Here is a 13,287-nt window from a genome sequence, read left to right as displayed (position 1 = left end):
TGATCCCCTGGATTTATATGTGATGACATGCAAAGGCTCAATGTCTCGATACAAAAAATGGTCAGGGACATTTTTTTTCCCCCCCCTGCACTTTCTTTCACCACATTATCCTCTAAAAGTCAACCAGAGAAAATCAGAGCTCACTGCATGACCTATATGTTCAGAGGAACATAGTTATCTAACCTTTACCGTCATCAAAATGAGACAAAGGGAAGGGAACGTAAGAGGGTGAGAGAGAGCTTAACAGTTTTTCCTTGCTTCAAGGCCAGTGAGATTATTCACGGTCTGCGTAGCACCAGCAGCCATATCGTGAGTGGTTCTGAAATCCCCCACATCCCTCTGTGTGTGTGTGTGTCCTACTGACAAGAGATGTCAGCCCAAAGGTGTGACAGCCTTATCTCAGAAGACTAGAAGAAAGAAAAAGAGAGAGAGAGTGTGTGTGTGTGAGAGAGAGAGAAAGAGACAATGTGTGTGTGTGTGTGTGTGTGTATGTGTGTGTGTAACTTCAGCTGGTCTGAGAGTCTCATGTTAACACACTGTAGTGATAGCACCTGATAGTGACGACAACCTGCACACAAATGAGTAGTGACTCTGTAACTAGCCAGCGAGGCTTACCTACATGGATAAGATTCAAGAGTAGATAAGATAAGGAAAACTTTCATGGTACAGGAACCACAATCCCACTCACAATCCCGCCCTACTCCTACTCCTAGAGAGGCTGCAGGAGGTGCGTAGCCTCTTCCTCCTCCTCCTCTGCTCCGTCCCTGGCCCGCGACTCACCTCCCGCAGCTGCTGCAGCTCCTGCTTGAGGGCCTCCTGCTCCTCCTCCAGCTGGCTGTTGCGGCTCTTGACGGCGGCGCTCTCCTCCAAGACGGCCAGGCCGTAGCGAGCCGCCTGCAGCTTCTCCTCGTTGGCCTCCTGGAGCTCCAGCGTCAGCCTCGCCACTGCCGTTCTGAGGTCGACCGGGCCGCCGACCTCCATCTCCACACCCATCCCGCCCTCATCCTCTCCTTCGTCTTCCAGCATCCTGGCTCTCTCTTCCTCCATCCGCTGCCTCCTCTTCCTCCTCTACGGAAGGTTCTGGATGAGAGTTCCTCAAGCCTGGTTCTTCATGCCTCCTAAGCAAAATGAGAAAGGAGCATCTCTATTATTATGCCATTATCATAGCAGCATCTCTTGACCTTTCAAATCTAATCCGACTTTCAATCTCAATGTGTTCTCAGTAGCAGAAGTCAGCTGTACTATGGAATGAATGCAATATAATGCATGGCATGTTGGCTTACCTAACGGCTGAAGAAGCAGTTAGCACAAAAATACCACCTTTCTATTTCCACGTGAAAATTAAGACTACCACCCACCAACAGACAGCATTGGGCAACAATGGGTACAAATAAGGGGTATCTTGTTGGTATCATATACTACTCTAATATTCTTGCGATCAGTTTTGTTCAGATGGTGAACAAATGGCTTCTCCCTGCGACGTCATTGAGTTCTAATAGGATTACAAAGGAGAAGGGCCGGCCTGAATGGCCATCTCAAAGTAAAAGTGATAGTCAGTCAGTGTGGCCTCTTAATCCCCAACATCTCATTCACACAGTAGCTATGGGGCAGGACACTAGGAACAGAGAAGGGAGGGAATCATAGCAGGCCCCTATGGGATAGATATTTCATTATCACAACAAGGCCTATCCGTAGGGACATACTGTCACATACAGATGAATGGGGAAAGGCATGCAGGAGGGGCTCAGCGTTGAGGTTAAGAGGTATAATCGGAGATGTGATGCTGGAAAACGCAACTTGAAAAAAAGAGATTTTAAAAGTATACAACCGAAGAAATCCCACCCCTGCCCTCCAGCTACTCCTCCCCTCAGCGCGACTTTGACAGGAGCAGCATTTCTGAGTACCGAGAGCTTTTTTGACTGGGTGATATTTTTTGTTTTGATGTCAAAGCATTTTATTAACTGGCTGCGATCAGGTTGTAATGAGGATTTCAGGAAATATATAGCACAAAAAAAGGCTTCAGAAACTATCTCCTACCTACCCCTACCTTTAAAACCTCATGAAGTAATCAGATCACACACACACACACACTCAGACAGGGGGAGATTCTGAAGGATTGTACAGATACACAGCTATTTAGTATCCAGGTAGGCAGTTGTTCACAAAATATGTGGCCTAGTCCAGAATAAAGTAAAGAATATACATCATGTTTTATCTTACTGCCTGAGTCTGACAACTAAATCCATGGACTGTTTGGGCTACATACAGGTCAATCTAATTTATAATTCTAACCAAAACAATTATAACCTCACAGGACAAACAAGGCCTGAAATAGAGGCCTGGACAAATGGACTGTGGCTCATCACTAATTCCCTATGGAATGTAATTATGAGAGCTTAGCAACGGACGGCTAATCTTGCATGTAGCAAAAGCACCAACGAGACCCCAGTCATCCCATCAGGGCCACGGACAGCGGGATTTGGTTTAACGTTATCAGATTAGCAGAGTTTTGGTCACTTTCCCTGAAGTCCTGTCAGCCTTTAATAACACAGCGTTTGAGATGCAACATGCCGAAGCCTGTAGTTCTGCTGCCGTTCTCTAGGCCTCTGTAGTCTGTTAAGAACAGATGCTGTGCTTGTCCTCTCCTTAGAGGGCTAAACCAAACAAATCCAAGGGTACAGTGCACAAACATTTGTAAACATGGATATGAGTAATCAGATGTAACAACTATCACACCTATGAACACAACATTAAAATCTCACCACATTTTAGTAAAACTTCCAGTTGTGATTTCAGTCATGGCATAACCCTTTGACACCACTGATCAGTACTTGACACCACTTACGCCAGGGGTCTCAAACTACAAGTACCAGTAGCTCTCCACCTACTTCTGAGTAGGTCTCCAAAAGGTTCAAAGAACATATAAATCTAGTCTCTTTAAACATGTGAAATCCCCATCAAATCAAATGTAAAGACATCCTGCCTCCCTCTCATACAAAATGATTATTTACCAATTAAACAATTATGCTGCTCCCTGGTAGTTTCAGTGATGTTGGTTTGGCATGAGGTGAATGTTAGCAGGCTACCAAGCACACACCAGACTATAGACAATATCCTCAATAAAAGTAATGAGGAAAGCTAACGTGTTTATTTTTCCACAAATACAAATGACCAGTGCAAATGGCAGTCAATAAAAGATGTAACATCAATCCCCACTTCATCAAAGTCTACAGCAATTTTTCATATGACTTTCGAGCTACCAGTCAAGGCTGTTTCAGGTGGAGATCAGCTATTTGAATAGCCTACATGTTACTACTAATACAAAACATTAGTAGTTCTCTGCCACATTCATTTTGCCAAAGGGGGGAAAGGTTGGAGACCCCTGATTTACAAGAATTTCCTAGCCGTTGAAACTAAGAATTTGGGGTAACTCGTTCAACTAGATAGGCCTATACATGGTTGCTGCATCCGAACGAGCTGTCAGAAGACAGGTCACAAAATTTAAGTTGTAACGTTATATGTTTCAAAAGATGACACCAGAGCAGATAATCCTCTGAAGTCAGTAATCAGTCGACTTCCGACTTCCGCCTATTAGAAACTGCCACCATATCACTCTCAGCAGAGATTCTCTCATGCACATGACACAGTGGTAAATTATGCTATTTAGCTTAACCAAAAGAGGGAACTTGTTAAACCAAAGCATCCTCGTTAATGTTGGCAGTGATGGGTGTAGGCTACATTTACAACCATATTTCAGCTAAGATCAGATATTTAGCTAATGTTAGTTGAGAGCTGCCAAAACATGTTGTGATGCGGTCCAACAAAATAAGAAAGACGTTAACTCAGGGCAAACTTGATGTTCCTTACAAACGTAGCTACAACTGATAATTCAATAGCTTTGCCAACAAAATGGCATTTTACACGAAATTATTGAGTAAACAAGAATAGTGTTGAGAGAGTTGTTAACTTACAAGTTGATTAACTTCATAACTAGAGGACAGCTAACGTTCCCTCTATCTAATCTAACGTTAACGCAGACAGACTCCGAAAATGTCAAATCATCAACCCAGCTAACGTAACGTGATATACAAGCCTTAGCGCAATGCTAATTTGAACGGGCAGGAGGAAATGAGCAAACATATCGTAATAAGTAGCGAAATCCCAGACGGTTCGCCAAACCTTTCACTCCTTGTGTCCGTTCATAAAGGTGGCTTCTCCGTCTAGCTAGCTTGCTAACGTTAGAGATTCAGAAGGTGCATGCTGACGAGAGGACCAGCCAGTCAGAGTTTGAAAATAGAATCTACGTTGTTAGCTAGAAAGTTACAATGGATGTCAGCTTGAGGCAACATATACTCATTTTAGCAAGTGACACAAACTTAAAACTAAGTTATCTTAAAGTTGGTTGCATTATCCTTGTCCATTAACTTATCCTAAGGGCTAACAAGACATTCTTACCTTGTACTCAATTAAACCGGATTTTGCTGTCCAGGTTAAGTATCTCATCATCGTCCTCAGTTTGTTAATATGAATAAAGCGCGGCCCAAGCTCCGTTGTCTTTTCACCACTCTCTGGATTAGACCAAGACGTCAATTCGGTTTTAACATCAAGGGTGTTGTTTGAAATCTTCAACTGTCCTCCCAGACAAACCGGTGAACGTCAGCTTTGAAAGTGTTGGCGCGCCGAAGTGCGGTCATTCAGTGAACGGCGCAGATCATCCGCGCATGGTCGCAGTAGGAAGGGTTAAAATGAAAATAAGCTGTTCCGCAAAAATCACTGGAATGAAGAGGAAATATATTGAACACGTGGAATTTCAAACATTTGACTACTTGATTTCGTCAAGCTCATCAATCTTTAGCTAGGCTTCGGTTTACGTTTTAGAATATTTTAATTGTATACTCCACACAATAGGCGGCGACAGAGCGTTCACAACCCCTACCAAAGTCTCTGGTCCTACTTCCGTTTCATTTTTCTCTGTGTACATTTGCTGTCTATGACATTTGCCCCTCAAGTGTTCGCCATCAAGTGTGCAGATGAGTCCAGGCACGTAAAAATGAAGATTGTGACTTGGAATATCAACGGTATACGGACATTTAAGAATGCAATCAAGAAAACACTGGATTCATTTGATGCTGAAATTATTTGTGTCCAAGAAACAAAAGTTACAAGTAAGAATCACTGCCATTCAGTCACGCGGACGCGGAAGGCATGATATGCATGAAGTTACTGTCAGCTTTAGAATGAATGCATATCCGATTGACATGTGGCCGTTATTTTGTAACAGGGGACCTGCTTGATGAAAAAACAGCAATTGTAGAAGGGTATAACTCGTACTTCAGCTTCAGCAGAGGACGCAGTGGTTACTCAGGTGAACTGTGCCTTGGTTTGTTGAATGACTATTAACTAGTCAGTTACATCTGAGGTTCAAAATGTGTTTTATATTTCCTTCTACAATGTAAAGTCTGAATTACCTGAACATAAGGATCATTTATTGCTACTGTCTGACAACAAATACGTGCTTAATAGTTTTGCAATCTTGTCATTTGTCCAATTCTAATCCACACATGCTGTCAATGATCCCTTGCTGTAAAAGGGGTGGCAACCTTTTGCAAGGACAGTGCCACTCCGTTTGCTGCAGAAGAAGGTTTGACTGGCCTCTTGACCAACAATGGGGAAGCTGTTGGGTGCTATGGTGACCAGAAAGAGTTCTCCAATGAGGAGCTGCAGTTGCTTGACAATGAGGGGAGAGCTGTCATCACACAACATCAAATTAGGTAAAATAATCAATCCACTCAAAGCTCAAAACCATCAGTCAAAGCTGTCTGAGAAATGACTCTCTAAAATTATGACATTGACGTTGTAATCTTTATAGTATGCTATAAAGTATGCTATAGTATCGATTGAATTTAATTCAATGAGCTTTATTTGCATGGCTGTGCATTGTACAATATTGGCAAAGCATTAAGAAGAGTAAAATAAATAACAGCAGTAATAATGGTAATGTTAATAATAGTAATACTTCTATGATTATCAATAGTAGTAATATGAATACTAATGAAACAAATTAAATGATTAGAGAAAAACTAAAGTATAGAAAAGAAGGGATCAATTCCTCTCACACATTTCTTTTCCAAATCTGTACACCTGAATATACAATTAGATTAAAATCTTATAATTAAAAGATAGGGGACCCAAGTTCGGTAGCAATATAGGTAGCAGGAAGCTATTGAAATGGGCGAGACAGTGAAGTGAAATTGATTAAACCAGTCACATGCAACCTAGCCTGGAAAGCCAGCCTGAACTTAGACCCACCCACAAAATTTGAGGTCGGGAAGTTCGGTCTGGACTTGTTCCGTTGAGAAGCAACTGTGCCTAAACCAGAGCTATTCGGACCAATCAAATTGTCTGGGCAGGCTTTGTACGATGATTGACAGATGAGCAACAGTGTCTCGTCATCTGAGAACACTTTGGTTGATTTTGTTTGCAACAAAAACGCTGTTGCTAGAAGCTAGACATTTAGATTTTGCTATCGCATCTGTTGTACAAGATATTGACAGCGCAGTAACTTTAAAAAAAAAAAAAAAACGACCAGAAAACAGTGTTAAGGCATTTGTGGAGAAGAATGGTGGCTGGGTGTTCTTCCTACAGCTCACAGTAAGCTATTTCGTTGCCCTGATTGGTTAGGTCTATCCAATTTAAGTACAGAGGCATTTTCCCCCCTGTATCGGTTGAAACACGCCCCATAATCACATCCCAATGGAGCAGTATGAAACTCAAATTCTGACTGGAATTAAGTATGACGATGTCAGTTTAGATGCAACCAGTGTTAAAATCTGATCTTATTAATTAACTTCGGCCTGACTCGGCCCACTTTGTGTGTTTGACTTCACTCTGGCCACAGTGCACTGTCGGCAGAACACGCTGTGAGACTTGCACGCATACGGCCTATTGGTTAAGTGATCTCAGTAACACCTACACTCTCAACCTTTATGCTTGGCTATATTGAATTGCATGTCTATATTGTGTGTGTGTGTGTGTGTGCGCGTGCGTGTGTGTGTGTGTGTGTGCATGCATGTGGCAGGGGTCCAGATGGACCACAGACACTGGCCGTTGTGAACGTGTACTGCCCTCGGGCTGACCCAGAGAAGCCAGAGCGCAAACTCTTCAAGCTGCAGTTCTACCAGCTGCTGCAGGCGCGGGCTGAAGCACTGCTGGCATCTGGGTGGTAAGGCACTCTGGCCACTTACACTGGTGTATATGCATACAGATAGAATGAGTCACACTTTTTTTCATGATCATGGTCATCGTATGTACTGTAAGTAGCAAATTAGTCTCTTGCCAATAAGAAATAGGCTTATATTTAGGATCAGATTGAACGTTCTGGACAGAATAATGTTAGCCATAGAATGGTGATTTAAGTTTAGTTGATGATTGCATAGCTACTAAATCTTTAGTTGGTGATTACATAGCTACAGAAATCAATATCAAAATGTACAACAGCTGAGAAAAGGCGTAAAGCCCTCCTCAGTGCTTGTGATACTGTGAGGACAGGAGAAGGTTGTTTTAAAGGCACCCTAAAGAGTTTTTTTTTACCTTAAAATATTTCCAAAATAATTTAGATGGCACATTAACTCACTACATAATCTTCAGTGTCCCGCCGGCTGGACGGTTACCCCCCTCCCCTACCTCCCCCTAACATTCTAAATCAATTGTATGCACCATATTGCTATGTAGCATAGTAATGTTATACACCATTTCAAAGCTTTGACTCTTGGGAATCCAAAAATGACTTTTTTCATGTACAATCTGTATAGTGCTTTACATTCTCAGATTAATCTTATTATGTCTCACTCAATTAAATTTGATCCAAAATGCCCCCCTCCCCCCCCCCCTCCCCCTCCTTCGCTTTTGGTGCTACCCTGACTTCTGGATGCAGTGTAGCTGCAGCACAATAAGTAGATGCAACATATTGGGTACTGAAATATTCACAAGAATCCATAGAAATTGAATCTTCATGTTGTATTATCCAATATTAGTTGTACAGATGTATAGTCTGTCTCATACACACCCATTGAACCCACAAAGTAAATGCAAAAATAGACTTTTTTGTAATTATTCCATATTTTGTGTAGTCAGTCTATATCAGAACACCTGACATACAATCTAAATAATCCACAAGAAACCTCAAAGTGTTACCTTTCATTTGAGACCAGGATTATGCTTCTACACAAAGGGGTTCATGTGCAATAAGCATTTGATTGTCAGTATGCATTTTGGATAACAAAAAGTCCTATGGGGAGTTTCCATAGGCATTTTACAAAACGCATGAGCATACCTTGGCAAATAATGGTCTAAAGCACTCATATTTTCATTCTATATTGATCTACTTTTGCACACAACTTCACAAGACCTGGTTCTATGGCTCAGTTTCTAAGGGATATCAAGTGACCTAGAGGGCTGAAATGTGGTCAGTTCAGAGATGCTTGTAATCCGGCAGAAAGAATAAACTATATTCTAGCCTCTGTAACTCTGTGTGAGTACATCACACAGTTATTTTGACTGTTTCCTACGAAAACTACAGGTTCTCAGCTTTCTATAGAGGTCCAACATTTGATGGTAGGCCCCAAAAGATGTGGAAACAATGCCCTTGTAAATAGGCACAGTGCAATTTCAGGCAAAAACTTTTCAAAAAATGTTTTATTGAGATCAATGTGGGCGAATGGCACTTCTGCCGCACTCTGAGCAGGTCTTATCGCTTGTAAAACAGCCATAAGAAGTTACTGTTCTGGTAGGAACACTGCCTCCCCTACGAAATCGAAATTACATTACATTACATTACATTTAGCAGACACTTCTTGACCAAAGTGACTTACTATATCAGCTATATTACAAGGGATCACATTGTCCCCGGAGCAACTTGGGGTTAAGTGCCTTGCTCAAGGGCACAACGGTGGAAGCTGGGAATTGAACCGGCAACTTTCAGGCTACTGCACGCTAGCCCAGCTCCTTAACCACTACACTACCACCGCCCCCCCCGATGGAATAGAGCTGGAATAGAGCTGCTATGCTACCGGAATTCAGATCTCTTTCTACAGACTGCTGTCAGTGCATTGCCTCTATATTGTATCAGAGTTATGTTCATACTTTGCAAAAGATGTATTTTTAGTCTGCTTGTTATTGCGCTTTTCAACTGTAGGGGGACCCCGAGAGCAAATCTGCTGCTTTAAAAGCAAATTGCCTATCATTTCACTATTTTCTTTCTTTTTAGCCATGTGATTGTTTTGGGCGATATCAATACTTCCCACCGGCCCATAGACCACTGTGATCCTGATGACATTGTAAGTGCCTTAGCTTACTATCGAAGTATACCTTTAAGAATATAAATTGATGATGGGATAAATGCAGAGACCAAATTTCCCTCACGGGATCAAAAGAGTATATATACTTATACTTGATACAGCTAATGACTCTTTTGCAGACTAGAGGTACCATTTTATTTTCATTGTATTCATTTTTCTGAAATTGCTTCTTGCACATCTATCTGTCAATCTATGAAAATGACAGGTCATGCACTTCCTGTACGATGTTCGATAAATCCTGTTCGATTAATCCTGTCACGTACCTTTCCTCTCCATGCGCAGGACAATTTTGAGGACAACCCTGGCAGGAAGTGGCTTAATGGTTTCCTGTTTGGGGTCACAGAGGAGGAACAGGACGTCGGCTCAGATCATGATCCCGACTTCTCCAGGAAGCCGACCGAATGTGGCGGGAAGTTTGTCGACACCTTCCGATTCTTCCACCCGTCCCGTCCGCAAGCTTTCACCTGTTGGAACACGCTCACGGGAGCGCGGCAGACCAACTACGGCACGCGCATCGACTACATCTTTGGCAGCTGTGCCCTGGTCGAGACTCACTTCGTAGGAGTGGACATCATGCCCGAGGTGGAGGGATCGGACCACTGTCCTGTCTGGGGACACTTGGGTTGCGAGGTTGTGCCCAGTGCCCGCTGTCCGCCTTTTTGCACACGCTACATGCCCGAGTTTGTGGGCAAGCAGCAGAAGCTCTCCCGCTTCCTGGTTAAGATGGCCGACCAGAAACCAAACGTGGTTGAGTCCAAAGAAGCCAAAGACACAACTCTTCCTGGCTCCCAGGAAACAGAGGAGATCCGAGAGAACCTGCACCCCCTCGGTTTGGGGTCCAGTGCCGGGAGGAAACGGGGGCCTGATGGGATAGCCGAGTCCTCCGCGCCAAAGGGGAAGAAGAGCAAAGTGGCAAAGGCAACACCAGCAAAACCTCAGGGAAGCCTTCTGGCCTTCTTCAAACCCAAAGGGCCTACTGCAGAACAAAAACCAAAGATCTCCGCTGAGCTCACGGCTAGGACTAAGGACACCGCTGCAGAAAACTCCAACAGCCATGCAGGGAGGAATAGTGACTCCCCACTGGTGTCTGGACCTAATATGAACAATCCAAGTGGGAAGGGAGTATCTGATCAGAACAGTACGGTAGAGGTCAGTGGCCAGGAGCCAGACGAGGGTGGAGCGGCACCTCCGGTGGAGGGCGGAGCTTCAAAGAAAGAGGCATGCCTGCCTAGTTTCTGGAAGGCGGTCCTACGAGGTCCACCGCAGCCACCTCCCTGTAAGGTCCACAATGAGCCCTGCGTCCTGCGCACTGTGAAGAAGGCGGGGCCTACCATGGGCCGCCAGTTCTTTGTTTGCGCCAGACCACAAGGCCACGCCTCCAATCCCCAAGCCAGGTGCAACTTCTTTGCTTGGGTGGACAAAGGGAAGTAGATGGGGAATCCCAGAAATCCATAACGACTAACGTTTACTGTCACACAATCACACCATACTTGTGCAGGAGGTTTTAATATTGCTGTACTGCAGCAAATGATCTCAAATCATTCTATGAAAATACCTCCTGCTATCTGCTGCCACTGAAAATGATGTACAGGTTAATATTCAGCAGTTATTTGTTTTTGCAACAGTTCAGTCACATCGAGACTGTTTGAAAGCACTTGTGGTTTTATTTGCCAGCTATTTCTAATTTTTGTACAATACTGTAAGTAAAGACCTTAGAAACATAGATTTTTAACTAACTACTTTTTTATCTTCCAGTATTCATAAATAATAATAAATGAAACTAAATTATTCAGGTAATGCATGTTTTTTGTTTTACTTTCTGTGGTTGCCACCACTCATAACCACTAGATGGCGCCAATGTTAGTATTGTATGAGAGCCACAGATGGAGAGATGCCTATTTCTAGTTGAGTCAGTTTGAGTCAGTGGTGATGAAATGTTCTGGGTATTTCCCCTCTGTACCTCCCACAGCAGATGCAACTGTCATCATTAAAAGTCCTGTCCGGTGTGATCTCCAACATACGGCTTCCACACAGTTGTGAGCGTTGCAGTGCTGGAAACGCATCCCATTCACTTTACATGGGTTTACGTCATCCGTTGCTGAATTGTGGGTCCGTTGTATCGCGTTGCTCCTGTCGCTCGCATTGAGAATACCCACTGGCATGCGATGACGGAATGCAAATGTGTGTGGAAGCCGATACTGCCAAAATGTATTGGCGAGAATATGAACATATTTGTACCACACAAAAGAGGGACCTCGAGGCCTAAAACAAAGTTAGATAAAGGGATCTTGAAGGAGTAGTCAATGATTGTGCAGGAGGTCACATTTGTTTATGTTTATATTTAAAATTATTAGGAGATGTTTTTGTCCAAAATAACATACATTGCATTTTAACCAAGGACCAAAAGAAACACCAGAGAGGTAGCTCACCATTCCCTTCAATATTCCCAGAGAAACTTTCGTTGCTGTGGCTGCCCCCAGTTTACAGTTTTCGGAGTTGGGTCTGCCTACAGATCCCACGGAATGGCTTGAACTCGCATACGATCACTCATGCATCGCGTGAGAAACACACACAATTAAAACCCTTAACCCTTAAAGGAGTACCGTCAGGGTTAAAGGTGTAGGTTTTTGAAGATTCTAAGTTCCACAACAATTGAAGGTTCTAAAATTCTATGTTGAATTCAATGAACCCAGATATTCTTTAGAATGTTAATTTCCCAACATTCCACTCCTTTAAGGGTTAACAGATCTCATACTACCTCACACCACATACAGTACGCCTTTTCTCACGCTAATGTCTTTGCTTCCCCCGATGTATAATTTCATTATTAAGTAAAAGTTGAGCTGATGAAGGAATCTGCCCATTTTATACAATTTACAGGTTAAACATGCACAAAACCGACTATGATATGTGTAGTGTTTGAAGATGGCTCAATGCTTTGCATCAAAAGGAGCGCACAAGTTCAAATTCATGCTGGGCATGGTATGTTTTAGTTGTCAAAGAATAATCGAACGACAACTCATTTAAGCTACTAACACATGCCTTGATTTCGGTGTGATGTATTGACACCTTAATTCATGCAGCCTGTATAGATCACAGTCTGTCAGAGACTCACTGAAACAAAGCTAGAAATACAATAATGGATAGTTTAACTTTTCATGAACACGACCTAAAATAGCTCTATTATCAAATTACGGTACACTAAAGGACTAATTATTCAAACTTATCATTTCAAAAATTCAACAGCCAAGACTAGAGAAAGAAATAAACTTGCAGTTTTTTAAAAGGCCTTCAGAAGATGTCAAGAAAAGAGAGTTTGGGGTCTTACCAAGTAAGAGACAGTGAAGTTGTCAGATAGGTCCTTATAAATGCTCTACTAGTGACCCATGGTCTTTCCTTAATGTCTTTGTATAGTCTACACCCCCACTCTTTCTTTCCCCCTCTCACTCTACCACTCACACACACACACAAACACGAGTCATCAGTAAATGGCAGACGTGGCATCTAATGACCTATTTCTGCCAAAAAAATAGTCTAATGACTAATGACATATTAAGTCCCGATGACAAATATACAGGTGCATCTTAACAAATTAGAATATCATGGAAAAGCTTTTTTTCCTGTAATTTATTTCAAAAAAGCAAAACATTCATAGACTCTAGGTTCATTACACATAAAATGAAATATTTCAAGCATATTTTTGGTGTTGATCTTGATTATTCTAATGCAGCTATGGTATGGTATTTGCATCAGAGAAGCCGGCCATCAGTGTTCCTGGGAAGTTCCATTAACTTAGACTCCTCTTGAGGTCTCGACACCTACAGTCACAGAGAAAGCAAAAATGATTTGTTTCCACTTACTGGGAGTGGCTTTTGAAGAGAGGAGGTGTTCTCTGTCTCTTAAACAGACAGTGCAAACATGTTTTCCCTCC

The 13,287-nt window shown here is 42.6% G+C and overlaps 2 protein-coding genes across 5 annotated transcripts in view; one reads left to right on the top strand and one right to left on the bottom strand.

Annotated features, from left to right (window-relative positions):
- The window catches only part of zgc:162200 (uncharacterized protein LOC558638 homolog), a 32,964-nt gene extending 28,076 nt beyond the window's left edge, over window positions 1–4,888 (bottom strand). Inside the window, exons 1-2 of one of the 3 annotated variants that reach the window (XM_042097324.1) lie at window positions 4,456–4,888; window positions 781–1,118 (exon numbers count right to left, since the gene is read on the bottom strand). In XM_042097324.1, the coding sequence (XP_041953258.1) occupies window positions 781–1,047 (267 nt within the window). In that variant the 5' untranslated portion in view covers window positions 1,048–1,118; window positions 4,456–4,888. Of the gene's footprint in view, window positions 1–780; window positions 1,119–4,179; window positions 4,261–4,455 lie in introns of those variants that run through there. The other 2 variants (XM_042097326.1, XM_042097325.1) reach the window with 2 other exon arrangements.
- Window positions 4,889–4,941: 53 nt separating this feature from the next.
- Window positions 4,942–11,148, top strand: apex2 (APEX nuclease (apurinic/apyrimidinic endonuclease) 2). Of its 2 annotated transcripts, none has more exons than XM_042097328.1 (6): window positions 4,942–5,208; window positions 5,282–5,365; window positions 5,591–5,771; window positions 7,079–7,222; window positions 9,266–9,335; window positions 9,639–11,148. In XM_042097328.1, the coding sequence occupies exons 1-6, from the start codon at window positions 5,097–5,099 to the stop codon at window positions 10,785–10,787; spliced, it is 1,740 nt and encodes a 579-aa protein (XP_041953262.1). In that variant the 5' UTR covers window positions 4,942–5,096; the 3' UTR covers window positions 10,788–11,148. The 2 variants fall into 2 exon arrangements, with proteins under 2 accessions (XP_041953262.1, XP_041953261.1); XM_042097327.1 differs by having other exon boundaries at window positions 4,947–5,165.
- Window positions 11,149–13,287: the final 2,139 nt, after the last annotated feature.

This window comes from Alosa sapidissima, chromosome 7, assembly GCF_018492685.1.
Source record: "Alosa sapidissima isolate fAloSap1 chromosome 7, fAloSap1.pri, whole genome shotgun sequence".
Lineage (NCBI taxonomy): Eukaryota > Metazoa > Chordata > Actinopteri > Clupeiformes > Clupeidae > Alosa > Alosa sapidissima.
This window is presented reverse-complemented; position numbering and strand designations above follow the sequence as displayed.

Excerpts from the sequence above, each read along its gene's own strand:
- apex2 (XM_042097327.1), top strand. The coding sequence starts at position 4,991 with ATGACATTTGCCCCTCAAGTGTTCGCCATCAAGTGTGCAGATGAGTCC. Across the intron at positions 5,166-5,281 it reads CCAAGAAACAAAAGTTACAA|GGGACCTGCTTGATGAAAAA; the intron begins GTAAGAATCACT and ends ATTTTGTAACAG. Across the intron at positions 9,336-9,638 it reads ACTGTGATCCTGATGACATT|GACAATTTTGAGGACAACCC; the intron begins GTAAGTGCCTTA and ends CTCCATGCGCAG.